The sequence below is a fragment of the Alligator sinensis genome, unplaced genomic scaffold, assembly GCF_000455745.1.
Source record: "Alligator sinensis unplaced genomic scaffold, ASM45574v1 scaffold81_3, whole genome shotgun sequence".
In the NCBI taxonomy this organism is placed as follows: domain Eukaryota; kingdom Metazoa; phylum Chordata; order Crocodylia; family Alligatoridae; genus Alligator; species Alligator sinensis.
Genome location: NW_005842088.1, coordinates 994033 through 1021920, shown reverse-complemented (window position 1 = coordinate 1021920; position 27888 = coordinate 994033). Strand labels below are relative to the sequence as shown.

The 27888-nt window shown below is 41.8% G+C and overlaps 1 protein-coding gene across 4 annotated transcripts in view; it reads right to left on the bottom strand.

The window, feature by feature from the left end:
- The window catches only part of IQSEC1 (IQ motif and Sec7 domain 1), an 82280-nt gene that overhangs the window by 31862 nt on the left and 22530 nt on the right, over window positions 1-27888 (bottom strand). For all 4 annotated transcript variants that reach the window (XM_025204532.1, XM_006023885.3, XM_025204534.1 and 1 more), the window contains exons 3-5: window positions 13637-13798; window positions 5279-5401; window positions 4277-4443 (exon numbers count right to left, since the gene is read on the bottom strand). In XM_025204532.1, coding sequence (XP_025060317.1) covers window positions 4277-4443; window positions 5279-5401; window positions 13637-13798 — 452 coding nt within the window. The remainder of the gene's footprint in view (window positions 1-4276; window positions 4444-5278; window positions 5402-13636; window positions 13799-27888) is intronic.

Here is a 27888-nt window from a genome sequence, read left to right as displayed (position 1 = left end):
CACTCTGGCTTACAGTGACCTGCCTAGCAAACACTGAGACCTCTCCCAATTACAGCTCAATAATGTGGATCTCTCAGCAAGGTGAAGCATAAGGGCACAGATACTTTGCTTACAATATTAGTAGTGAAGCAGAAGTTGTCTAGTTTATATGGATCACTGACATACCTGTTAATCTGAGTTGTAATATTACATGACTGATTTATCTTGCTAACAAGAAATAAAGATAAGCCCTTTTCTGATTTCATCATTTTTCTACTCTTACAAAAGAAGAAAGCATTATGTTATATTAAAAAGGTGTTATTTCTCACACAATAAGCGCTGTCCACTGATAAAATATTCAAAGTATGAGCTATGGTTTTGCTTTTTCATTTTTGTTTTTAATCATCATACATGAATTGACCCATAACAAGGGTAATTTCCCATACAAATGTTCAAGGCAAATAAGAGCAAAATCAAACTACCAAAATTTCAAAACTGAAGTGAATTTAATGCATTGAATACTGGCAAAACTCACAGGGCAGGTGCAGACGAAATGGGGGCCCTAAATTCAAGTGGTGGGTTTTTAAAAACACAGCTTCAATTTCAGGCCGATTAAACCCCCGTGTCATGAACACACCCCACTGATTTACCTACCTCTCCGGCAGCGGGGAGGGGAGGGCGAGCTGCTGGTGAGCGAAGCAGTCCCTGGGCTGCGGGGCAGGAGAGGGGGGGTTGGTGCTCCCCTCCACAGCAGCAGCAGCCTTCACCCAAGCAGCACCCACCCACAGGCACCTGGTTCGGGCGGTCCCGGGGGGGCACCGCCACTGTAGAACGAAGCACCAGGCCCCAATGTGTGCTGCTCAGGCAGGCAAGCAGGCTCCAAGGGGGGGATCAGGCTCGCTGCTTTTCTTGGGCAGAGCCTGCCTTCCCAGGCAGCTGCCAGGCAGCCTGCAGGGCTTCTTGCAGAGCCCCTGAACTGCACAGAGCCCAGTGCTTCATTCCGCAACTGTAGGAGCAGGAAACTAAAACTCCTCTGAGGAGTGGCTCTGAGGAGCTTTAGTTTGTTGTGCCCCAAGTCATTTAAGGTGCATTACGCCACGGAATTTCCTACTGCGGCTGGAATTAATGTGCAATACACCGCCATGGTGTGCAAACAATGACACCATTAAAGTGCTGCAAAAGCACTGAGCCTGCTTTAAAGTGTCATGCACACACGTCCTCGTCTACACAGAGCCTTATTAGATACTAAATTTCCCAATACAATATCAGACAGAACCGGTGCTCTTTTTCCAACCTGTTGCACCTATATTTCTCAGCCCTGACCTGCAGGAATCATATCTACAGGCAAGTTGGTAGTTTAGTTTCTGCGTTCACTCAGACCTTGGTCTCTCAAGGATATAAACCAAGGTGCCACCAATGGCAATTATGGTAATTTTTGTGACATGGACATTTAATCCACCAGAAGGTGAATGCCCACATTCTGCAAACTGATCTGTGCAGCAAAACTTTGTTTCAATGTGCAGTCTCATGAATCTAACACGTAACTCATTTCACCTACTCCAGATAACAGTTTGAAATGCTACCGACTTTTGGTCACTAATGACCTCAAGTGGATACTGAACTAGTTATCTCAAAATTGTGAATCCCATGTCCCTGGCTATATTTTTTTCTCTGACAATCTTAACATATCTTTATCTAAGTTATATCCATACATCTTACCCAAAATAAACCAACACTAAACACTGTTCTTTCTCTCCCATCAAATTAATTTGCTGTATCTTCTGCCATAATTATTAATTCATACAGTATAGGATGACATTAGATATCTATAATAGTGCACAGATTAATTCCTAAAAACAATTAATTAATTATTTCCTGTTTTTATATTAATTTCAAGAATAGTGAATTTACCATAGAAAAATACTTTATGCAATTTCACATAATAATCTTGTCATCATGCTGTGTTACTCTTTAGGGCTCAATAATTATTATAAGCATGAAAGCAAGCATTCAATGAGTGTTATAAAATCTTGGAAACCTGCTCCTGAATACTTAGCTACCATCAACTGTATCTTTAGCATGTCAAATCTGCATGACAAACAGGGATTTTTGGGCTTTCTACCACAGGCTGTCTACATCTGAGTATTCAAATCTTTTTCCCATTTATGATGACAAAGATCATCTTCTCTTTTAATTGCAAACAAACAACATGCAAATGTTCCAAAGAGCACAATTTGACTCCCATTGATTTCATGCAACAGCTATGATGAAAATAAGATAAAAAGAAGAAGGAATTCAATAAGACACGGCCTATAGTCGCATCAGTTCTGATATAATAATTACAGAGATATATACTTAACTACTGTAAAAAGAATAAATATCAGGCCATTTTCAACCTAGTTCTTATGTGAATTTTACAAATTAAATTACAAAGCTAATTTAAATATGTGTACAATTTAAAGTTTCACCCAGGACTTAATGTCTGTCAAGTGTAGAGAGCCACAGTAAGTTTTAGAGAATGAATAGACAAATGATGTTTTTATTTTCAAGATCCGCAAGTCCAGGACTATCTCAGTATCTGTGTTTTTATTGGCATCAAGATGAGTCGACTGTGTCTGTACATATAAGTGGGAAGACTAATGCGTCTGAATGTTGTAGACACAAGTCTGGCTTCTAATCTACTCCACTTTCCTCTTCCTGCCATGCAGCTCACTTTTCTGTGCCATCAAAAAAGAAATCACTAAAACAATATGGTGCTTACTGTTGCGTTGCCCCTGAGAGCATCTGAAAGTCCATTCTGCACTGAACTGATCTCACATGTTGCTACATCCAGTGCTACCTTTCAGGCATGGACTATAATCGGATGGGAAATGGGAGTGGATCAGGATACACAGACTGCAAGGACACAACCTCTCTCCCTGGATCAGCTCCAAATTGGAGCTTGATCCCCAGCCTCCCTATTCAACAGCTAACTTCTCTTGGGTTGGGAGAATCAGTCTAATTCATGGCATATTGTGTGAAGCACCATGAGTTGGACTGGGGAGGTACACTTTGGTTGTGTCCTATGGTGAAAGCTGTATGTTGCACAACTTGAAAGAAGTCCCAGTATGTTCACTCCCCCTACATGCTGGGGAGCACGACGAGAGATTGTGAAGCTTCTCACCACCCCTTTCCAGGTACAGTCTGGTTCTCTACTCTCTGTGGAAGAGAACCACTGTAGGACAGCACAGGAGCTGGGCTGGAATTAAAATGCATTTCTATTTAACACTGCTCATCTCTGGGAAAAAGAACTGGATTCATCAGGCCCTGGGAGGGAAACCAGGGCAGTAAACAAAGGCTGTGGACACATTACACGATTACTATAGAATGATGTATCTCCATTTTAATCCATAGTGAATTTCTTCTGTCCTGAGGAGTGAATACACAACAGTTCTTGCAAACTGGCTGCCTGCAGTAGATGCTAGCACACCACCTAGCCACTGGGTGGCAAAGGAGCCAGTCTGCACTGAGCAAGCAGCTACCTAAGGGTGAAACTGACTAGGGGACAAGACACAACACTTTCTACAGAGTAAGTTTCCCACAGAGCAGTTATACATTTTTCAAGAGATAACTTGGCCTTGGATTCAAATAATTTATTAAGTTGTAAGCCTATGCTTCACATGTTTACTACACTTACACTATGTCGTAAAGCCAACTGACTAGACTTGATTGGAACCTACAAGAGGCCACTGTCATGAGTCTGTTTCCCAAGAGGCAGACCATGCTGGAAGTGGCTGGGCAACTTAACAGAATACACTGTATTCCCCTTTCACAAACACTGATTGCAATACCCAGTGACATAACTGGTCTTCTGTACCTTCTTTTACCAGGCAGACTTTACGGTAATAAGATTTTTTTCATTCTCATTCATGTATGTAAAATTATGAAAGTTATAAGTTGTCATCAAACATCCACAAAGCATGTCAGCCTGCCAAGTTTCAATTATATCCAGGAAACTGGCACATTGCAAAGATGTGAATACAACATAGAGAATATTTAGAACGTATCTGAAGGGAGATGGGAACAAAAGGACCAGACAAAAGAACTTTATAATGGGGATAGGATATAGGCGACAAAGGATTGGAGGCTACATTCAGTTTTCACATTATGCCAGAGATAAAATTATCAAATCCAACTGTTTTTATACTAACATAAAAGCATGGTCAGTGAAATCATCATCAGGCTCTATATAGTTTGTCTTTGTCCTGGATGGTGTCTGAAGTAGTTCTACTTACAATCACAATTCAAATTTGCTCACCCCTTAGATTCTTGACAAAATCTTCAAGCTTCATTTTGCGTTCTGGTTTCACATTTGGGCTGTACATGTCTGTATTTAACAATATGATTGCAAAAGCTAGGATGAAGATGGTGTCAGGATTTCGAAACTGTCTCACAACACCTGGATTGCAGATACAATATCGCTGGCTATAAGAAGAAAAGAAAGGAAGTCTGTCAGAGCTAAGGATACCCATATACCTAAAATCAGACTAACAAACTATTACATTGAAGAGGCTGACTTTACATATATTTAGTTTAACAAACCAATTATTTGTTCCCTCACAGCTTTAAAGGCAATATTCTGGAATGTGAAGGCTTGTCTTTTCCATTTTTCACCCAAGAAACTCATTTGTTGGACCAGATTCCTACCTACTATAACTTTACCCCCTTCAATATTCCATTGGCTTCAATGAGGTTACATCACTTTATACCATTTAAAGAAGTGGCCCTCATTTTTAGATTGCTGTCACAAGATGATTTACATTATTTCTCCTCAGGGATAATAGAACATCTGTGTTAGCTTTAATAAGTTAATGTTTTCTGTTCCATTCTGCCAATCTGCAATAAGAGGTCGGTGGAGTACCTAGAGGTAACTGTGATGTACTTATCCTGTGCCCCAAGGAAACAAACCAAACACCTTAATTCCAACAATGAATTTTTGGTGACAAACATTTTAAAAGTACTTACAAAATCTTACCAATCAAACTGACACTGGAGGGAACTTTCAATTTGGAAGCAAATGAATAATAAAATAATCAAAATAAAAATTGTATAAACAACAGCAATAAATAAAACTTCTTTTTAATGTTAACATATAAAGTATTGAAATGTCTCATCACAAAACTGCATAAGAACTCCAGTCTTCATAAAGGCTGTGAAAATAAGAAAGGAATAGTCTATTTCTATTCAGCCGCCCTATCACTGACATTTCACAGCTGAGTGGCATCATGTATTCATTAAATGACTTATTTCAATACCATACCTAAAAGCTTCAATGAGTCGTTCTACTTTCTGAGCTTCTCCTTGAACACGAATATGAGCCTGAAACTTCCTGAGTGCTTCATCCAGTTCCATTGCTGAGAAGTCCATCTCATCTACAACGCAGCTAGGACAAAACACAATACACTGTTAAATGTAAGATAGTTAGAAAAAACCCTGGCCAAATCTCCTGAATTCTCCACGTACAGGAAAATACAAAGGAAAAATACCTTTCAAAATGTTCAGCCAATTGCAATAATCATAGCTGAAACCATAAAAAGCAAATTGCAAGGAATATATCATTTAGGGGCAAAAAATGAAGTAGATGTAAGCAGACCATAACTTTTCTTTATTGCACTGCTGCCAGCATGACAAACGCTGATCAATGTAAGAGACACCTTATTCCCACAAATAATTGTAAGTTTTATGTTCTCAAGCCAATCAATTATCACCAGTCAATATCTATAATAAAACAAAATAGTGATTCTATACTGATGAAAATTCTCATTTGCAAAACAACCTGCAGTAGAGGGTTCCTGTACCATGCAGCTGTGAGTTCAGAAATTCTTGTGTGTTTATTTTCTGAACTTGTTATGGGATTTTTCTACTTTTGCAATAAACTTCGTTTCCCCAATATACACCAAGTTCTCCAGTTAATGTTTGCTGAGAAAAGGTTACTTTCTTGTTTGGAATAAATGGTACAAAGAATGATTGAACAGGTAAGAGTACCACTGACAGGAATCATGTTGTTCTAACACATGATACAAAGACTACTTTTAAATCAAAAGATTGTGGGCTCCTTTTTCTCACATTTGGCTGTTAGGTTTTAATGACTAAATGTGAAACATTGCAACTTACAAGGAAGTAATGTAGATGCTATAGTAAGAAAGTATGATCCAATTGAAAAGGCTTTTTATTAAATGGATTGGAGTGTAGTGACAAACTAGACTAGCTCATACATTTCTCTTGCAATAAAACTGTGCTACCATTAGTTCATTGCAGAGCTTTTTTTCACTTCAACTCATATATTTTCTTTTTTGTCCAAATGTGAAAGTAGGGAAATAAATGGACTATACATTCCTCCTGTTACTCTTTGTCCATGCTGTAAAGTGAAGTCAATTCCAGAACAATCTTCACAAACATAACAGTAACTCAATTATAACTTGAGGGGTTTGGACCATTACGCTCTATGGCCAGTGTTTGGACCAGTTGGAGTTAAAATGGAAACTGAAGAAATAAAGGGCATCTAGTATGGCTATGCAAAGCTCCAGATCACGATTCGGATTCAGAGATGATTCAGATGATTCAGAGGCCAAATCTATGAATCCGAATTGAATCGCTGCAAACTTTAGGCTCTCCGAATTGATTCAGAGCTTCCAAATAGATTCGGAAAAGATTCGGAGATTCAGCCATAGGGTATAATGGGGAATCAATGAAATATCTATAACTTTGTTGTCTTTTGGCTAATTTGGATGAAACAGGCAGGGATGGTAGCCTGTGCTGAGAGCATGACATGTGACAAGTTTCAAGGTGATAGGTGCAGCTTAAGGTGCAGTTTCCCAGAATCCCTTGCACCTATCTCCTTGAAACTTGGCAGGCTTTGTAAGTTTTGCAGTTTTCACCCCACAGTGGCTTAAACACACACACGTGACATGAGTTTTGATTTCAGGACTTTGAGGTGCAGTTTCCCAGAAACCCCTGAACCTATCACCTTGAAACCTGGCACGTCATGCTCTCAGCAGAGGCTATCATCCAAAAGACAGCAAAGTTATAGATATTTCATTGATTCCCCATTATACTCTATGGCTAAATCTCTGAATTGGCTCCAAAACAGCTCTGAATCCAAATCAGAACCAAATAGTTCCCTATTTGCACAGGCCTAGTATCTAGACACCAAATATCCCAGACTAGCAGCACAACAGGAACCTGGATAATTCCTCCCAACCCCTTATCTATATACGGGCAATAAGTCTGTGGTCAATGGCCCATGCCACAAGGAGAAGCATTAGCTTTCTGAGATTTTTACTACAGGTCATCACAAGTTCTTATAATGTGTGGGGTAGGGAAGAGAAGGGAGCATATGGGCCTGAGATATGTCTACACAACAAAAGAAGGTGTGAATTTAGTGCATATGAACACCACCTTTAACCTAGATAGCATGGGTAAGAAGAATAATGAAGACCTGATGGTACAGAATTTAGTGTGGCCACAAGACTATTGCTGAAGTCTGTACTGCCCATCTTCACTGTGCTCTTTATACCTCTGCTGGCTAGACTAAAGTTGGAAGGAAGGGTACAATTGGACCTTCATAACTGCACTATTCTACAACTGCACCTTCATTGGTTTCATAGATAAACACGTAGAGCACCTTCTTGCCAGGTCTTATTCTTTCCTTCCCATTTCCTTGAAGACCTTAAACAAGGTAGAAAAAAGTGGGTAAAATTGCAGAGGAACATTCCATTTGGGCACTTCATCCATCAGCAATCTACCTGCAACTGCCTCTGAGTTTTACCTCCCTACTGTACTATGGGAAGCATGCAATGGTTTTAAATAATTCTGCAATTAATTGAAGTGTCAGGGGGTTAGAAACAATGTCACACTTTCCACATCACTGATGCTGGACTTTATAGAGGTTTTGTCTAGTTATTTCTTCAGATACAGCCATATGCATTTTTAAACATATAACTACACAATGATTTCATGTGTTAAATCAAAATGATTAAGTAGCAAGTCAGATCTTCAGCTGTCCTAGTATGGCACAAAGCACACTGGTTGGAGGAGAAAGTTGGCTTGGTGACTTCTGCAGCTGACCTAGCATCACTGGAGTACAGCAGTGTTTCAACTATACCCTACATACTCTTCATTTGCTCATCAAGGTTAAAACATAAACCACTAAGCCACCCCTACATCATCCACGAATTCCCCTTACACTGGGAGAATCCCCAAGATGACAATCCTGGAACAGAACAAAGCAGTTGAGAGTGGCAGTGGGGGAGATGGGGACGAGGGGCACAAAGATGCAGCCTGGAATTCAGGTTGTTTCTTTTTTAATGCTTTAAAATATTCCAATGGAAAGTAATTTTTAAACCATAAAAAATTTCCATGCAGTACTGCATATTTAGGCTGCATACATGAGAACCAGAAAACGTGCCCAACCAGAAATGAAGTATAGTCCAAACTACAACAAATGAAAAGATATATACATTTTAACTACCTGTACTTAATTACAGTATTATGGGAATTATATCTGTGTTTAAGTATGACATCTAAGAAGAAGTATTTAGTTTTTTAGTGTCTGGAAGAGGCACCATTTTGTTGCAATGCAAGCAAATGCATGAGGGCATTTGTAACTGTTAGTTTTGCTAAAATGTGCGTTTTCAGCCAAAATTCACCGAGCTATGAGTGAACTATATATGGTGGGGAATCTGTTACCTAGAACTTACTTAGTATATTCCAATTTTTTTAATGTGACTGGTATCAAGTTACTGTTAAAACAGATTAACTACAGGAAAAATAGTGTTCAGAAGTCACAGTCGAGTGCATGGCCTTGTTTTTGACAATTTATTCACCCAGGAAATCTTATTACAAATACAGCATCTAGCTATCAATGAGATTCTGCTTCTTAACCCTGTAAAACAATTTTAAAATTGATCATGATTAGCTGCATGATTAAAAAAGTTAGTCACAATTAATCGTGATTTTATTTGCACAGCTAAAAACTAAAAGTGATGCACAGAAAATTTCAAAATTATACAAAATTATGTAGGTACTTTGTATGGCTGGGGGGTGGGGGTGGGGTATGTGTGCAGGGGGAAATTTATGAAGATGTGGGTGGCTATGGGTGTGTGTATAGGGTTCGGAGCCTGGGGATGGGAGGGGAGGAATCCCCACACGCCCTGGCAAGATGTGAGGAACTGTGGGCCAGGAGTAAGGAGCAGCAGCAGGGCTGGGGGGGCTGTGGCTTGGGAGTGAGGGGAAGACGCACACAGACAGCACCCAGCAGGTAAGTCTGTGGAGGGGAAGAGGAGGAGGGAGAGGGAATGGGCGGTGCAGGGTGGGGGTGAAAAATAGAGGCCTCCACAGTAAGGGAGGCAGTGGGGCAGGGCTGGGGTGAATGGAGGCTCAAGGCCAGGGTGGGTCGTCCACCCCCAGAGGAGGCATGGGGGGCATGTGCCCCCCCCTCCCAATTTGTGCGGACAGAGGCGGGTTGCCTGCTGTGAGCTGGGGCTCTGTGCCCTGCTGCCTCTGCCCTGGGAGCCATGCTCTGGCTGCACATCCCCTGTCCACCCAGCAGTGGGAGGCACAACATGGCATCGCATGGCTCCTGGGGCAAAGGCAGCAGGGCACAAAGCCCCAGCTCATAGCCTGCCTCTGCCCCGTTCACAAATCTGGAGGGCACATGCCCCCCATGCCTCCCCAGGGGTGTGTGCAGTGGCAGGGAGCCAAGCCCCACACAGGCGCCCCTGGACAAGACACCCGCAGCTCTGTCTTGCAACCTGTCCTGGCCCTGAGGGCCCATTCACCCCAGCACCTGCCCCCCTCTCTCCCACACCATGGGGGCCCTAATCTGCCCCCCCACCCCTTCCCTCTCCTCTCACCCCTCCCCCTACACAGAATTACCAGTACAGCACTGCTCTACACACAGCCGGGCTGCATTCCTGGCCACCTGCAGGCTGTGGCTCCTTGTGTGTGCCTGTGTGCACCCCCGCCCCGCCCTTGTCCTGCTGCAGCTGCCCAGAGCCCATGCCCGGGCTGCCCTGCAGTCCTGTCCACTGCCACTCCTACCCCACTGGGTGGCCTGTAGGTGGCAGAGTGGAACCTGGGCGCAGGCTGCAAAATCACATGCACAATTAACACATTAAAAAAATTAATGCAAGAACCAATTAACGTGTTAATTGCGCACATTAACTGCAATTAATTGACAGCCCTATTAAAACTGCACCCTCCCTGGCTCACCACTTTGTTTTAACCATTAGCTAGCTAATATACATGCCTTGGAAAATCTTCACCCTTAACTGTCAGTGGTATAGCTAAGAGAATTGTGGCAAATCGTTGAAGTAACTAGCCAGACTTTATATGCATACCTTTGAATTAAATTCTGCCCCTTCTGTGGCTTGCTGTAGGAGGGTAGACTACTGAACCTCACTCTGGAAATGAACTAAGGGTATAGCCTTAATCTCTAAGGCACCCTGACAATGCAACATGAAAATCTAGATGCTGTGCACCCTACTTGTCAGGGTGACGACTAGATTTCCTATATCGGAAATAAGGAGACTTGTGTCTCCTAATGCAAACAAGAACCTAGTCACTCAGTAGGAATGTGTCTATAGCTAGGTATTAGGAAATGCTAGACACAGAGGTATATCTATCTCAGCTCCAGATCCTCCTCAGAGAAGGCACTTCTTCATGTGAAGGAGAGAGAAGAGACACTATCTAATACTTAACTTCAAGACGGATGACGAATACTCCCAGCTTGGCCTACCTATAACATAGTGATAAGTGTATGCTCCTAACAGGTGACAGGTTGTACATTTCAATCTACTCAGGAAGTTGTGTACCTAACCTTCTCCTTAACCTCCTAACCTGAGAGATTCAAACCCACATTTTCCAACTCTCGGGAAAATACCCCAGCTACCAGGCTATTGGCTGGATTGATTATGCATTTTACATTAAACAGTAATTGGCTAGGGAAAAAAAAAGCACCAGAAAATACCCTTGAATGGGATGCAGGGATTAGAACACAGAACTCCTCTCTTACGTATAAACCTAAGCCCCTTGGCTACTGCAGCAGGGCCTCTTGTATGTCCTCACTCCCTACTCCAATGAATTTTGTGAGTGACAGAGATTGAAAGGGAGGGATGAAGAATTCACGGACCTGGCCTAGCCTATATCCCCAGTGGTTAGGGCACTCTCCTGGGAAGTGGGAGATGTGTTTAAATTCTTTCAGAAAGAGGGGGGCCTGCAACTCAGATATTCCACTCCTTGGTGAACTGCTCTTGCCATCTGCCACCAGGCAAAGGGTAGCTACCACAGGCATTCCCTCCTCTGTCTGTGTTTTGTACTGAACTGCATGCATGCTCCCAGCTACAAAAGGGGCTTACCATCATCTGTTTCTACCTAAGGACAAGAACAAAGGTGGTGTCCAAGAAGCTTCCAGCACTGATCTGGATCACAACAGAGATTAGGTGGAAGTAAGGCATTTAGATGTCTGATTTGGTCCATATCTGAGCATTTATGTAGGTGCCTAGGGATTTTATCAGGCCAAAATGAAGAGACCTAATGAATCTAGCTACCCAAGTGATTTTGTGGCCAGTATGTGGGGTCAATTAGAAGTGTCCTTTGTGACTTTGGCACATAAGTCCCACTGAGATATATACAAGGTTTGTTAGAGTCTGTCCCTAAATGTATTGCACGCATTTGTGTGGAGTCTGTTCAGTTAATTCTCTAGTTGTCTGTATTTTAGACAAGACAGTTTACACATAGAAGACCAGTCTAAACAAAGATCTCTGCCATGTGTATAAGTGCAAATAATGACATCAATACACTGTTCAACTGGTATAGTCAAGAAACAAAACTTCCATCAGGAACAATTCTAACATAATTTCTTGTACATAAGCTATACATGGTAACATTTGAATCTGCACATTTAAAAAGAAAACAATGCTACAGGTAGGCAACATCATCTTATGAAAAGCTGGCACAGGATTTTACTTTTGCCTTCATTCTGGTCCTTTCAATTGTGTATTGTCATGGTGCACTGAATTTCCACAGTATAGATAAAAGAAGAAACTGTCACTCTGACATTATCATTTAAATGATCCTTATTAGTCTTTGGAATTCATGATTCATTTAGGCAGGTGTAAGGAAGAATCTAGGACAGGATAACCATTAGGCACTACAGGTTCTGGTGTAGAGGCACAAGTTTTTGGGTGATTTGATGGCCCCAGATGTTTAAGCGAACAATCTTATCAAAGGGGCTGAACTGCCAACCCAAATCTCTACAAATGCCAAGGTGGCCTTACAGCCATCAAAACCCCCCACAAAAACCCAAAATGTGTTTAAAGATAATCATATTCTAAAAAAATACATCAGACATAACATAAGTTCTGGGTTCTGAGCCCTTGTATTCACATTTTCAACCTTCCATTGCACATGCATAAGACCTAAATATTTACTCATCTCTTCTCCTCTCCCCACCCCACGATCATCTTTTCACATGGTTACATGGCTCTGGAGCCTGTGTGTTAAGAGGAACATGAAGCACAAGACTTGTGAAAAAGTTACAGGAGTTAGTAACACTTACTGGGGGCTCTTGGGGTTTGATCCACCTCCCTCAAAGTCAGTGGGAAATCTTCCCTTGATTTCAAAGGGGATGGTTCTAAGCTTTGCTCAAAAAATGATTTTTAATAGCTTTTAGGTTTATAAATCTCCCATCCACCCCAAACCTAATAAAGTATGGGCTAGATATCAAGTCTCAGAAATTTTGGTAAAAAATGTGCAGTTAGAATTGTTTGTTTTTCACAGTGGGAAAAATATCTTTACGTACCTAGTATGCTCACATAGCCTGTTAAAAAGAATCTCCACTAAATGAAACATCAAATCATTTCAAGTAAATGAAAACAACCTCCCTCTTCACTCTACCCTTAACATATAGTATTTGAATGTCTTTTCCAAAGTGTCAGTGACTTGATCTAACCATTTTACTTTTGTCTTGCTTTTTTTTTTTTTTTTTTTTTTTTTTTTTTTTTTTTTTTTTTTTTTTGGGGGGGGGGGGGGAGGAGAAACGGCTGATTATCTTAGCATTTGGAAGAGATTCCCACAGATCCACATTGAGAAAAGTGCCCACATAGGCCCACATTAAAGCCCTTGTACCTCTCCTAGGTGAGTTACTTTGTTCTGAAACAGTGATAGTTATTTTCATGTTCCATTACTTACAAAGTCTTATGGAGCACATAATGTTATTTTATTTCATGCTGTAAATTATTTTAGAGCTTGTGGAAGGAAAAATGTCCAAAATTAATAGACAGTATTGTCGCCAATGAGATTATGCCATAAATTTAGAGTAAATGTGGACTCCTATAGAGTATATAAATCTTTATAAGCATCCTATTGCTTCAATTTTGTTGAGAAATGTTAGCATTTTGGAAAATAATGGAAAGGATTTGTTTGTGCATGATTTCCTTTTGTTAATCCTCATAGTACAGTGCTTTTTTTCTACATTGACAGGGCCTTTATTTTATGCCTAAACTATTAGCTGAACATTAGCTCCTTGAAGTGTCCTATAGAGCCCACCTGAATAACACTTCATTTACTAAATATGAATATAAATATGAACCACACCATCCTCTCATACAGTACTCACTCTAATACGTCTCGGTTGAATTGCTTCTGTCGATTGCCCAGAAACTCTCCAATCATCTGTCTGCTGAGTCCTTTCCTTTGCAAGAGAAAGTGCGCAACACCAACTGGAGTGTCTGGTACAAACCCTCGCTCAATAAGGTACTGGACTCCTTTTTCAGGTTTCCTGGAAGAAATATAAATGCAAAACACTTATTTTCTTAAATTATTTCCATAAAATGCATAGGTGCTTTTTGAGTTTTCTCCAACATTTCATATATTCACAAGTCACAATAGATTGGCTGAGTTAGAAGCTGGATCACTATAGTTTTAAGATAAAGTAGTGATATTGTAGAACATGTGAGGTTATTTATTTTCAATGATGTCCTGGCATGAAAAGATTTTCATGGTGAAAAGGGATTATAGATCTCCTCAATTGTGTTTCTACAGCATTCCTCTAAACTAGATTAATTATTCTTTCTGATCATTCCAAGAGCAAGGCTTCTCACTCAACACACTTTAACAGCTTCAGACATGGAAGCTAATCCACTATAAGCTAGACTCTGCAATATCAAGAGTGCAATGCCCTCTGAAAACACAAAGTTAAAAAACAAAACAAAATCAAATCAGATACAGTCTCTCACTTCCAAATGTTTATTTCAGATAATTTACAGAACAAAGTCAGAGGCATCTAAGATGTTAAGTCACAAACAAAAGAATCAGAAGACAGGGAAGCAATAGAAAAAATAACCAATAGAAAGGTGCGAGAAAATGTTAAGTTAAGGCCTCTACTTTAATTTACAGCTTTTCCCAGATTCTCAGTTTGTAAGGTATACAAGCTTTGAGTCAATTATGCTCACATCTTCTAGGTCACTTATGAATGTGTAATTTATATTCTTTTACATATCAGTAATAAGTGTCTCTATTCATTTTCAGACCCTACAAAGAAAAAAGGCACATGGCCAGTTTGCCTAGTAAGCATGCCGAAAAATATCCCCTGCTATAAATATTTTGTGTGTATAGTCATATATTGTGTGTGTTTTAAATATTATTAAAGAAAAATCCTGCCTAAAGCACATATAGCACACTATGTTTACTAACACTGTGATCCAGCAGATGTCTATAATTTGTACTGTAATAGTTTCATGGCTCTAGTTGTTCCTTCTTGCTTTAGCTGTCTTTATTTTCCAAGGAATTATGACACAACGTCCACCTGTAAAACGAAATGGTTTGCAGCTCTCAGAATGAGCTGAAGGATATTGCCTTTCTTAATGCAAGTGAAATCAATTGCAAAGAACAAGGTGACCTTGCTATTTTTAATATAAGGCTGATCATATAACCATAACCTTTCCTCTAGTTTTTATTAAAAATAACATTCCCAAATAAGCAATATTCATATCTTATACTCAGCTACATTGTACTTTTATACACTAACAGCCTTATTAAGTGTTAGATAGATCAGAGGAATACACATATTTAATCAAAATAGTTTTTCAGAGAACTCCATTTCACTATCTTGTCATTCAAGCTGGCTTGCTCTTTCGATTTGAAGGTTAAAAACCCTCAAAACCAAAAATAAACAAAAAAACCCCAAGCTTGTGCAGATACTCCGAGGGCAAACCTGTAAAATAATCTAATCCCAACTCCAAAACAAGTATTTTTCATCTTATGAAACAGTCTAAAAGCTATATTTTAAAATCACACTTCAAAATTCACAATCTTCCTGAGCTTTCAGTTTCATAAAATGAAAGGAAAAATCGACAGCAAGTATTTCCTAGTAGTAAACTGGGTTTCTGTGTAGTATTTTGAGTTACATGACCCATTTTCAGTTCTGGGTAGGCACAAGAATTCAGAACCAATAAAAAAGTAGGACTTCCTGTCCAATGACCTTTTTTTGCTGCAGATCTGGAAAACACTGGACCACTTTTTACTTAGGCAAAAAAATCACAATATAATACTCTACCTCCACCAAAAGCCTACAGCAGTATATAAGGTTATTAAAAGTACACTAGGGGAGTCAATACATATCACTAAACCTGTCAAATCACAATTTACAAGTAAGAAAAATGCATGCTGTATGGCACAGGCTCATAGCTGATAGGCAGAATTAATCACCAATAATACAAATTAAAGCAAAAATAATTTAGAGGGAAGGCAAGATATTTTTAAAATTACAGAACTATAAAATAAAATCCACAGATGCTAAGTTTATCAGACTGCCTTACATATTTTGGGCTGGATATTAGGGGTGTACGAAGCGGGCCCTATTCGATTCAGATTTGGCCCAAATTAGGGACAGTGATTCGATTAGTTGATTTAGATCACTGTCTCTGATTCGATTCAGCTGATTTCAAATCTGAAGATTCGATGGTGATTCAGAGAATCAGTGATTCAGACACAGACACAATTTTAAAAGTTTTTTGTTTTTGTTTTTTGTTTTTTTACATGTCTCGAGGTACTGGCGTAGCTTGTGATCGCTGTGATGCTGGGGTGCATGGAGCACCCCACAGGATTGTGGGGGGTTCTCCACATGCTCAGTGGCAAACCTGGAAATGGACTAGAAGTACTTCTGGTCCACTTCTGGGTCTGCCTGATAGTGCGCTGGGGCCCCCCCTCCTGTGCCTCCCTGGCTTGATAAATTGGCCACAGGGGGACCCCGGGTTGCCCCCCCAGACCCAGGAGGCACCACTCACCAAGCCGCGGGGGCACCCCGCAAGCTCCCTGGTGGACCCAGAAATGCTTCTGGTCCACTTCTAGGTCTGCTGCCGAGCGTGCTGGGGAGCCCCCCACCATGCTTCTGTGGGACACTCCATGCACCCCAGTATAACAGCACTCATGAGCCCCTGCTACCTAGAAGTATGTAGAAAAAACATTTAAAGCTGCATCTATGTCCAAATCTCCAAATATTTCCGAATCTCTCCAAATTGATTCGGAGGGTTCTGATTTGATTCAGAGAGATTAAAGGGTCCTCTGAGTCAGTTCAGATTCAGAGACTCAGCCACCAAATCAGGTTGAATCTCTACCAAATAGAATCAGGGACTAAAGCTTCGCACAACCTTACTGGATATTATAGTAATGTCTACTGATGGAGTATCTGATCCTTCACTGAAGCAGTTGTCAATTTGGTCCAAGAACATATAAGTACCTTTGTGAAATTATCTTTATGAGAGATTGCGTTAAAAACTTCCAAGAAATTACCTGAACATCTATTTAGTTATTAGAGATCAAAGGACTTTCTTCCAAATATTTCCTAACGCCTTAGCAAAATACCCAAAGCAAGCTGCCCCCTCTACAATAAACTGTAATTTTCCTTTTTATGAATAGTTTTGCTGTTGGTGCGTACAACCTCCTACATTCCCATGAAAATTATGTCCATAAGACCCTTCCATGAAAGATCAGATTACCACTCAGTAAAGAATCTGAATTCTCATTCTACAAGCAAGAAGCCATTCTAAATACAGCCTTTACTTCTGGTGTCCTCAATTTCAGCAGTGATCCCTTGAAATCAACAAAATTCCTACAGGATTACACTGATATTTTCAAGAAAAGATTTTATTTCTAGACGTCTTGGTTACAAGAGATATCATTGCATAAAAAGCTGCTGCGATTAGACAAGGAAGCTGTGAGACGCACTGAACTTTTAGCAGATTTTTTGATCTGGGTACAATCAGAAGTTTTGGAAAAAATATGCTTCTAAAAACACTGCCTAAAGAAAGTTAGAGTTTTGTTCACAGATAACAGATTTTGTATGTTCTCTGTTGTATGTTCAGTAGAAGTTGTTGACTTTTTATGCAAGTTTCTTTTTCTAAAAACTTGTTTCTTAAAAATAAATCCTTTCCAAAAGCTTGGAGAACTGTTCCTTCCACCTGACCTCATTGAAAGAAAGAAACAAAGAAAAATTACAAGTCTTCTGGCAATACTTTTTCAAACATTTCAAAAACTGTATGATTTGCCACAAACCAAGGATTTCTTAATTACAGACATCAAAGGGAACATTTAGGACCCCCAAGAAAGTCTTAGGTCAAATAGGGTTTCTTTTTATCTTTATGCTTATTTTTCACTTAAGTAGAACACTTAAATTCTATCCATTTAGATATATACTTCAGAGAGTTTAAGTTGTGTCTAACTGGTTGGTTGATTCCATAAACCGAATGGATGAGTCTCTTGTGTGGGTGGGAGGTATATTATTTAAATCTCATAAGTGTGTATAGAAAATTCACAGGGCAGTGTACTGGCAATAAAGGACATTTCTGTAGGAGAGTTAAGTGGTAGAAGGCATGTTTTAAGCCACTTGCAGCATCTGTAGAGCATGTGCATATATGTTCTAATATTAGAGATACCCAGCCAGTCTCACTGTCAGAAAGTTCTTGCTAATCTCCAATTCAAATTTCTGCTGCTTGTAGGTTGAGGGCATTTACTTCTAGTACCGTGCCTACAGCCACAGAAAAATGTCTACCTTGATCCTCAAGTTTTCTCCTTTCCTGACTAAATAGTCCTAGTTGTTTTAGCCTTTCCCCATAAATCATGTTTCCCAGGGCTCTAATCACAATTTAAATCCTAAATACCTACCCAGAATATATCTTTTTAGCTTTTTTAATTCCCTATTATATCAGCAGAATTGAATAGTTCCAGTCTCTTTCTACTGTGTCTGAGAAGATTTATTCTTTTTTACACTGGTTTCATTAACTTTTGATCAAGTACTTGATTTAATATGAACTAATATTTCTTAAAAAGGCTCTTTGGAGGATGAAGATGACTAACATTTCTTCTCATCAGGTGTTAAGCTAGAAAAAAGAATGAGCTTTGGTCCGTTCCCTTCCCCACTCCTCCCCCCACCAGACATATATAAAGAAAATGTTACTCTGTTTGACTGGAAGTCAGTTACACAGAGTCCTATGATAAAAAGGGCATTCTAGAGTGTTACAAATTTTCCCATGATCTTCCTTTACTTTCAAAGTAAAGTTAACAATCAATTTACACCTAAAGATATCCAACATCTCTTCTAATGATAAAACTATTTTCCCTCTCTCTAGACCGTCAACATTTTTATATTTCCATTTTGTTTCATACGATTTTAAAGTCACCTCCAAATACCGCAGTTTATAGATTTTACATGTTAGGAAAATATGAGGAAATGGTCTGTTGGAAACAGTGGCACTTAGTACCAAGCCCTATAATGATTCATACCAAAAACATCATTGAAAGGCCCTTGCCCTTTTCCTCAGTGAAATACAGAAATGCTTGTGACGGCTCCTAAAGGATAGGTGTGATCACCTGTTACAAGCACGGGAAGACTCTACTGCTGAAGACAACAGCTGTTTTTGACTTTTTAAAAATTTGCTTAATTAGGCTTATTAATTTCCCCAAAATTGTTCAGGAAAATGCAGGGCTGAAACTAAACATTTTTTTTAAATGTTCAATCTTCAAAAATCTTCAAAAGAACTGGTTAAAATGGATAGTGAAAGGAGCACACTTCATCATCAGAGTATAAAGATCATGTCCAATAAAAGGATGTGTGTGTGGCCCTCTGAACATATCCTCACAGAGTGTAAGGAAACCAGAACCTTCAAGTGAAACACACACCAAGAGTTAACGTATAAAATAACTGGAATTTTGCTGAAGAAAATAATTAAATCAGAGTTCACTTAAAAAGAAGACAACAAAGCCATGTATACTATTACTGTTACTTTTGGCCCTGAAAGTTGTTTGCTTTCCAACCAGTGCACTCAGCAAACTCAGAAGTTCTTTAGCTGTATTTTTAAAATGTCAGATGAAAGCTGTTTACCCAACAAGATTTCTTTGAAACAGTAAATTCAGAAGAAGTTCATGTAACATGTTGACATTTGTGTAGTTTCCCTGAATAGAAGAGTTCTGTTTGTCAGAGACAGCATTTACAGCATGTGAAGCAAAAGACATTACCTATCAGAACTACTGCTTTTCAACAGTTAGACAAAGCAAATCTTGAAAAACATCAGAAAGGTTTAGAGAGTCAATATAATTTTTATATACTCGCCTCTTCCAAAACTGAAATCCTTGTGTTTAGAACAAATGTACTTTGCCCCTATGGAGGACTTTACGTTTTGTTTACTCTTGAGCATACTTAAAAGAAGTCATTCCCTATCTCATGCAAACATAAAAGGAAAAAAGACATTCATTTATTTGCTGTACTGAGTATAAGATGCCTTGTAAATGTCATAGGCAGCTTTGGGTGAAACTGATATCTTTTATTAGACCAACTTAAATAGTTGGAAAACAATTATTAAGCAAGCTTTCGGGTTCAAAAACCCTTCGTCAGGCTAACTGCTGAAACTTCCTTAGCCTGACGAAGGGTTTTTGAACCCAAAAACTTGCTTAATAATTGTTTTCCAACAATTTAAGTTGGTCTAATAAAAGATATCAGTTTCACCCAAAGCTGATGTCCTTAGACCAACATGGCTACAACCTACACCCTTGTAAATGTCATGTATTGTCCCTATATAGCAGATATTTTTCAAATGATTTTTGTCTTCTCAATTAAATAATTGAGAAGAGTGTCACCAACAGCCAGTGGCCCAGAATATCTGTACTGCCACAAGTAACATGATTTACCTCATAAGCTGTTTATGCTTTTCCCTTGCATGAAAGACTGATAACAATTTTAAGGTACATGGAACTGCATGGATTTACACCAGATGGGAATTGGGCCAACATCTTATAAACAAAAAATAATAACCCAGTAATTATATTAAACCAAAAATAATAATGCTCCCTCCTACTGCCCTGAAGCTGGTTACAGACATTCAAAAAGCCCAAGCTGGAATTGATCTAAATCATCTGGTTTTCTGTAAGCAGTGTAGTTTAGATCAGTAGCAAACAGAACACACATTCACCTTTGGTGGGGGAGGGGAGGCACAAATCTTAAACCAGGTTCCACCATTTTTAAATTAGTCCACATGTGCTGAATATCTGTTCTGTTATGGATACAGACTGGTTTCCAATCATTTATACCAGTAAAAGTGTAATGTCTGTACCTGGCCTAAGAAATTATTTTCAGCTTGATGTTGCTGATAACCACATTCTTAAGGATCTCCTGTTTCTGAGTTCAGACACTTTAAAAGTCAGTCCTGCAAGCTACCTCATACAGGCCAGGTCTTACATCTATGCAAAGCTTCACTTAAATCAATGGCTTACTGTTACTGACTCGTCTGTTGGTACCTTCATTAACTGGTCTTAATGCAGGATAAAGCAACATACCAATAAAAATACTGAACCTAAATGTGGATAAAACTCTTACAAAATTTCTGATTTATAAAATGTGCAAAAATCAAAGCATCTTAAACCACAGCCAACCCTTTTGTTTGTTCTCAGGGATTATAAAACAGCAACAACACAGGTAGAAAAGAAATAATAAATAAATATATCCACAAGCTCGTTTTTCTCTAGACTTCCTGTTGTCATTAATGCCAAGAGTAGCTTTTAAGTTAGAGCAGTGGTTCCAGTAGCTCCAGCTCTGGCACAGGGCACACAGTGCAGCGTCAGCTTCTGATACATGCCCCATGCCAAAGCTGAAGTTTCTGCTGCCATGGTGCACCCCATGGTCTGGCAGCAGCTCTAGCTCTAGCTCTAGTACAGGGCACATGGTAGAGGCAGCTCCAGCATGGCATGGCAATGGGGCTGCAGCAATGGTGATGGACAAAGTGGCTGGAGAGCAAGTAGGGCTGCCAATTGCCATGTGGCCTGGTTCGGTGGCTGAACCATCGAATTCAAATCGAATAAGGAGACCCATTAAAAGCTCCGAATCGATTCAAAGCATCTGAATCAATTCGGGAAAGATTTGGAAAAGATTTGGCGATTCACAAGGCAGTCTTGTGGGGAAACAGAAACCAAGAGGAAGGGGGAGAAAGACTACTCTAATATTGATATCTGTAGCTGGTCAGTTACTCTGATCTTTCCCTGAGTTCTCTTCCAATCACTGTGCTCTGGGGGAGGGACGTAGAAACAGCATATAAGGCTCTGTGTGAAATCTCTCTCTTCCTTTTGTGATGTCTGTCTGGAAGCAACAGTGTATCAAAGGTACTGGCTTCCTGATCAGTCTCTTGCTCATCTTTCTTCTTGGAAAGGAATTGGATACACCTTACTAATTACTCTTGCCTAGAATCCCTCTACTTACTCCTATCCAATCCATTCCTTTCAACTTGTTCTTCCCCCAAAATCCTCTTATTAGTTCGTATTTTTCCCCGCCACACTTTTTAAAAAGAAACTTGTGTTTTCCCTGACAGTTTGTCATCCATCACTGTACAGGGGAGCACATATATTACAGACACACACACACACACACACACACATACATATTAAAGAGATACAAGATATATCACACACACACACACACTTTCCAGGACAGCAAACATTTTGAAGCATGCTGGGAAGGCATGTGCCAGGTCTTCTGGCAGGAGGAAGGAGATGGGTTAGAGAAGGTAGGGGGAGAGCTGCAAGTTCCCCCCACCTCCCCCAAACATAGACGCACCCTCTTTCCTAGCAGCGACGAGTATTCTTTTGCCAGGGGAGCAAGGAGGTGGGAGTGGTACCTGTCCCTGCCTGGGATGCTATCTGCAAGGCATGGGCTGCAGTGTAGGGGAGGTACAGAGCTGCAGGATGGATGTCACCCCCAGATGTCAGGGGCCTAAATGGGCAACCTCCTACCTGGGTAACATCTGAATCAGTTTTCCATCAAGGCATGGCAGGTAAAGAGGGATGGGCAGTTGGCCCAGAAACAGGTGGGCAGGCCGAGATCTAACTGGCACCGAGAAGGCCCCCTGTTACAGGGTACCATCCCTGCTGTTTTCATCCTGCTCTGCCTACACATACACAAGTGACACAAGTTTTGCTTTCAACAGTTTGAGGTACCATTTCACAGAAACCCCTGCACCTATCTCCTTGAAACTTGGCAGGCTTCATGCCCTCAGAAGGGGCTACCATCCCTGCTGTTTTCATCAATTCTGCAAAAAAAAAAAGACAAATTTATAGGTATTTTAGTGATTCCCCATTATAGTCTATGGTCAAATCACTGAATCAGCACCAAATCTTTCAAATCTGATTCGGCCAAATCAATTCAGGACAGTGATCCAAATCACCAAATCAAATCACTGTCCCCCAAATTGGCCGAATCTAAATCCAAATCGAATACTGGCCACATTGCACAGACCTAATAGTTACCTTGGTTAATGGAACTGAAAGCAGGCACAACTTGAGTTTAAAAAAAAAAATCCCTCCACTATTCTGGCTTGTAAGTGTGCCAGAATCCATGTCTTTCAGTTTCTCTCCTACATCCAGGCATGCACACTATTGTGAATAAGCTTTGAACTGGGACAGATTATTATGCAAATCAGGGCAATAAACGTGAAACAGTTTAAAGGCTCTGTTACAGGATTCATAACATCCTGAAGCTGAGGAACTATTTTCTGGCAGGGAAAGGGGTGTGGAATCGACCCACCCACAGCACCAGCCCTCAAGTAAGTCTTCATAGACTTTGTCATGAAACACAGGTGTCAAAGTGTCAAACTCACCTTGTGCCCCAGGCCAGATCCAAATTGTGGGGCTTCTTGCAGGTTGGATCCAACTCAAGACATGTGGTGGCTGCAGCTCCTCCTCTAACAAGGGGCATATATGCACTAGCAGCTCTGGCTCTGGCATATGGTGCATTCCCAGTTCCTGATACACGATCCATACCAGAGCGGAAGCTGCTGTGCTATAGTGGCAGCTCTAGCTCTGGCATGAGGCACAGGGTGGGGCCGGCAGCTAAGGAATGATTCTGTGACCGTGGTGACAGGGGAAGGAATCAGAAGGTGACTGGGCCTGTATCAGCCCTTGTTCACCCTCCTGCTGCTGATGCCCGTATCCATTGGGGCCAAAGGGACCCAGATTCAGTGTCAGGTCACAACCCCAAATTCCAGGGGCAACCAGTAGCCCAGGAAGCTGGATGAAGTGGTGCTGCAGGCTGAATCCAGGAAGCAGGCTGTATGCCTGACCCTGATATAAAAGATCTGAGTATGAGAATAGTTATGGACAGAGCACATAGAACTATAATAGGGAAAGCACCAACTTCATTCCAAGGAAGGCTAATTTTTAATGCAAGGAACCTGATACCTCTCTCAGTCTGGGTTCAGACATAAAAATGCTTTTTAAATAGATGGCAACTGTTTAGGCTGGTTAGACATGCTCCTAATTCTGGCAGGCAGCTAAATTTTACTTTCATAGTTTTATTTTTCTTCCTTTGCATCTGAGTTTCTTACTGCTGCAAAGTGCAACTACTGAAAAGAAATTGCTAAACTTATTTTAAGTCACTGGGAAAGAAAGGGAAAAAACTAGCCATATGATGTTACAAAAACCAGAGCCCAGGCACCACCATTAGAGTTCTTTCAACAATATGGCAAAACAAACAAGAGAATGAAAGGAATAAAAGCAGACACAAGGACTGCAGTTTCTGTTGTGCATCTTCCTGATGCTAAGGGACTTTCCATTCTAGGAACAGAAAGAAGAATTCCATGTAAACTCTTTTCTTCGGGTAATTAAAGGAGATGCACCCTGAATCAAGAAAATCCCACAAAGCTGAAACTTGCTATTTCCCTCAAGCTTATGCCATTAGCTGTGCATGTTTGGGGTTAGAGACTGGGGAGTGAGGGATGCAGGGTTAGCCTCTAGTGGAACGGATAAGGGGTGCAACTCTTTGAGCCCACAGGCTCTGAGAATCCTAAGGAAATCCTGCAGACTTTGGGACACATGAAAAAGTCCCCAGTATCTAAGTACTTCCCCTGGATCCTTTCCTTTCTCCCATGGGCTCCCAAGAGTTCAGCTGCAACAACCTCCATAATGAACCCGTCTCAAATGTTCCTCAGTACATGAAAGAGGGGAAAATATAACATGATACAGACTTACTATTACCTTATGTTGAAAAGTACCTGCAGCTTTGGAAGGAGAGGTAATGATGCTATGGAGAGCAATGATCCCAACACAAATTTTCCTGACTTGTCAATTTATACACCCTTTGGAAACCACAAACGAGCTTTTAAGCAGAAGAGAAGACCACAATGGACTGTACGTGCTTTTGCCCAACTTGCCCAACTCTATTTGTGCTAGCCTCTGGACCCCTTCATATGACAAGCAGAAGCAAAAACTGGTCAGTCATAAGAAGTGTTCCATTAGCAGCCGTACAAGAGAGATGTAATGCAAGATCATATGGACAGAAGTAAAGGAATGAACAAATGTGTTTATGTTTAGTAAAACAGTGGGGCTCAGAGAAAATAACTGCCAGAGAATTCAAGAGATGAAAAACAGTTACTCAGGCTTTTAAGCCAAAACTTCACCCATCAGAGACTATTCCACAGGATATCACCCCGTCAGCAAATTTTTATTCCTCTTCAAACTAAATATTCTTGCTTTACTTCACAGTTTTATTGCTCCTTACACTCACCGTCCTAATTACCCATTGATTGATTCATTTCTTACATTGATATTTGCACTCTTTAAACTCTTGTGAGGGAGTACATCCCCTTTAGATGTGGTTTAACCCAGTGACACGACTTCTTTTAATCTGTTCTTATGAATTATTTTCCCCAGCACCTTCAATAAACTTTACAGCTTTCATAAAATTGTTCCAGTTTCTCTGCTTCTTCCTGGAATCAAGGAGCATGAGGTTTAAGACTCAAAGTCTAAAAAGGTACCAATTTGTAGTAGAGGTGCATCGATATATCAGTCTGATATTGGATCGGCACCAATATAAAGAAAATTTAATATATTGGAAATGGGCCATATCAGGCTGGGCTGTATCAGGCCGTATCAAGTTGGCTGATAAATGGACCATGTATGCATGCAGCCACAGTGCAGCACAAGCAAGAGGAGCACAGCCCAGCAGCGTGGAAAGCTGCCACCAGCCAGTAAGTCTGATGTTGGGGGGAGGTAGGAAGGGAAGGGATGTGCAGGGGCAGATCAATGCCAATGTGGGGAGGGAGGAGGGTAGCTGGAGCTGGGGCAGGGGCAAGCTCTGCTCTGCCGGGGTGGGGCAGGTGCAGGACAGAGCTGCGGCTCATCCAGGAGGCGCAGGGAGAAGGGGTTGGCTCCCACTGCTGTGCACTGCTTGGCTGGAAGGGTACGGGGGGCTGTGTACCCCCAGATCTGTGCAGGGCAGGGTGGGCTGGGGCCAGAGCTCCACCAAGCTCTTCCTGGTGGGGCAGGGCTGCACTGGGAAGGGGCTACAGAGGGGTGCTGCAGCCACAAATTTGCCATAGTCCCCCTCCCAGTGCTGCAGCTGCCCAGCCCAGCACAGCCCCACCCTGCCGGGAACAGCTTGGCGCAGCCCCGGCCCTAGCCCACCCCGCCCCACCCAGATCTGGGAGCACACGCTCCCCCTGGACAAGCAGTGGGAACCATCGTGGGAGCCACGAGATGAGCAGGCGAGCACTGGACGAGCCGCTGGACCAGCAGCTCCCAGCTGAGCGGTGCATGGCAGCAGGAGCAAACCCTCTTCTCCCTGCGCCCTGCCAGACGAGCCACAGTTCTATCCCGAGCTTGCTTTGGCCTGGCTGGGCAGCGCTTGTCCCTGTCCCAGCCCTGCCTCAGCTCCAGGCCCTCTCCTCCCTCCCTGCGGGGGCCTTCCTTTCCCTCTCCGCCTTCATCAAACTTACCAGCTGGAGGCAGCTCTCCAAGCTGCCAGACTGGTATCAGAAAATGGTTTTGGCTGATATTCTTCCTTAAAAATTGGTTATCTGTATCAAGTGCAAAAATCTCTATCAGTGCATCCCTACTTTATAGTATATGTGGAGGAGACAGTTCTCTAGTACAAAAGAGCACTCAGGAAATGGGGTCAACTACCAAGTCCAATACTTCCTGTTTGGTGGCCTTGCACAAATCACATATCTCCTTGGGCCTCAGTTTCCCCATCTGTTATTGGGGATGAGGATACTGTAAAAATCCACAACCAGAATGACCATGAATTAAAGATGATTCTCCCATAATTAGATTCCGTGCGTAGAAAATGAATACATTTTTAACAGAATCTAATTATAGGAGGATTGTCTTAAAATTGTGCCCCTCCCCACAGCTTCAGTGGGGAAAGCAATGGCAAAGGGCAGATAGTGGGGAGGTAATGGAGGGGCAGACTGCAGTGGGCAGGCAGTGGGAGAGTGGTAGGAGGGCAAATGGTGGGGGGGTAAACCAATTTAACCCGTACCTCTTGCCCCCCCCACACCTTGTCTTCTGCTGCCTGTCTCCCGCATCACTCTGCTGCTTACCATCCTTGTCCCTGCTCCCACCCCTGAAATATCAAGCCCTCTCTGCTGACTCTTCTTGCCATCTCTGCCCCCGCACCCCAACTTAATCTTGGTCCTGCATCAGCAGGCTCTATCCCTGCTTTAGCCTGGGCCACAGAGCATGGCCTCAGCCTAGCTTGATCACTGCTGGGGCAGGGGACCCAAGGCTGCAGGGGCAAAGGTGGCAGGGGGAAGGAAGCAGTTTTCTCTCCTCCTCCCCTCCATACTCAATTTCAAGATGAGGGAATTTTTCCCTCATGTTAAATGGGGGGGGGGGAGAACTCCTCTTGGAATCAAGTAAATACAGTACTATCTCCTTCTTTAAAGTGTTGTGTGATCTATGGATCAAATTGCAATGTAACAGCTTGATATTGCTGGATGGAGACTAAGGAGGAAATATAATTCCCTTCCTTTGTAGCCATGAGCAGGAGGAGGAAGGCACAGCATCCATTGCTCTATTGTTGTTTCCATCCTTCCTCTTGTGATGGGGGTAAAGTAAAGGCCTTAAGAATCTCTGATCACCACCACACAGCTCTATGGTTGTGGGCATGAACAACTTGTGCCTCCTGAGGCTGGGGGGGGCATGGCGACTGCCCAGAGGCGGTGGCGACAGTGTCGTCAGTGGGGGTGTGGCGGCGGCAACCGGGGACTGCCCGACATCACTGCGGCTGCCTGCGGTGGTTGATGGGGGTAAAGTAAAGGCCTTAAGAATCTCTGATCACCACCACACAGCTCTATGGTTGTGGGCATGAACAACTTGTGCCTCCTGAGGCTGGGGGGGGCATGGCGACTGCCCAGAGGCGGTGGCGACAGTGTCGTCAGTGGGGGTGTGGCGGCGGCAACCGGGGACTGCCCGACATCACTGCGGCTGCCTGCGGTGGTGAGGGCGGGCCAAGCAGGGACCACCTGCAGGTGGCCACAGTGGTGTCAACAGTCGGGGGGGAAGGGGTGGTGGTGAGCGGCAAGCGCCCACAGACGCCACCAACAGTGTCGGGGG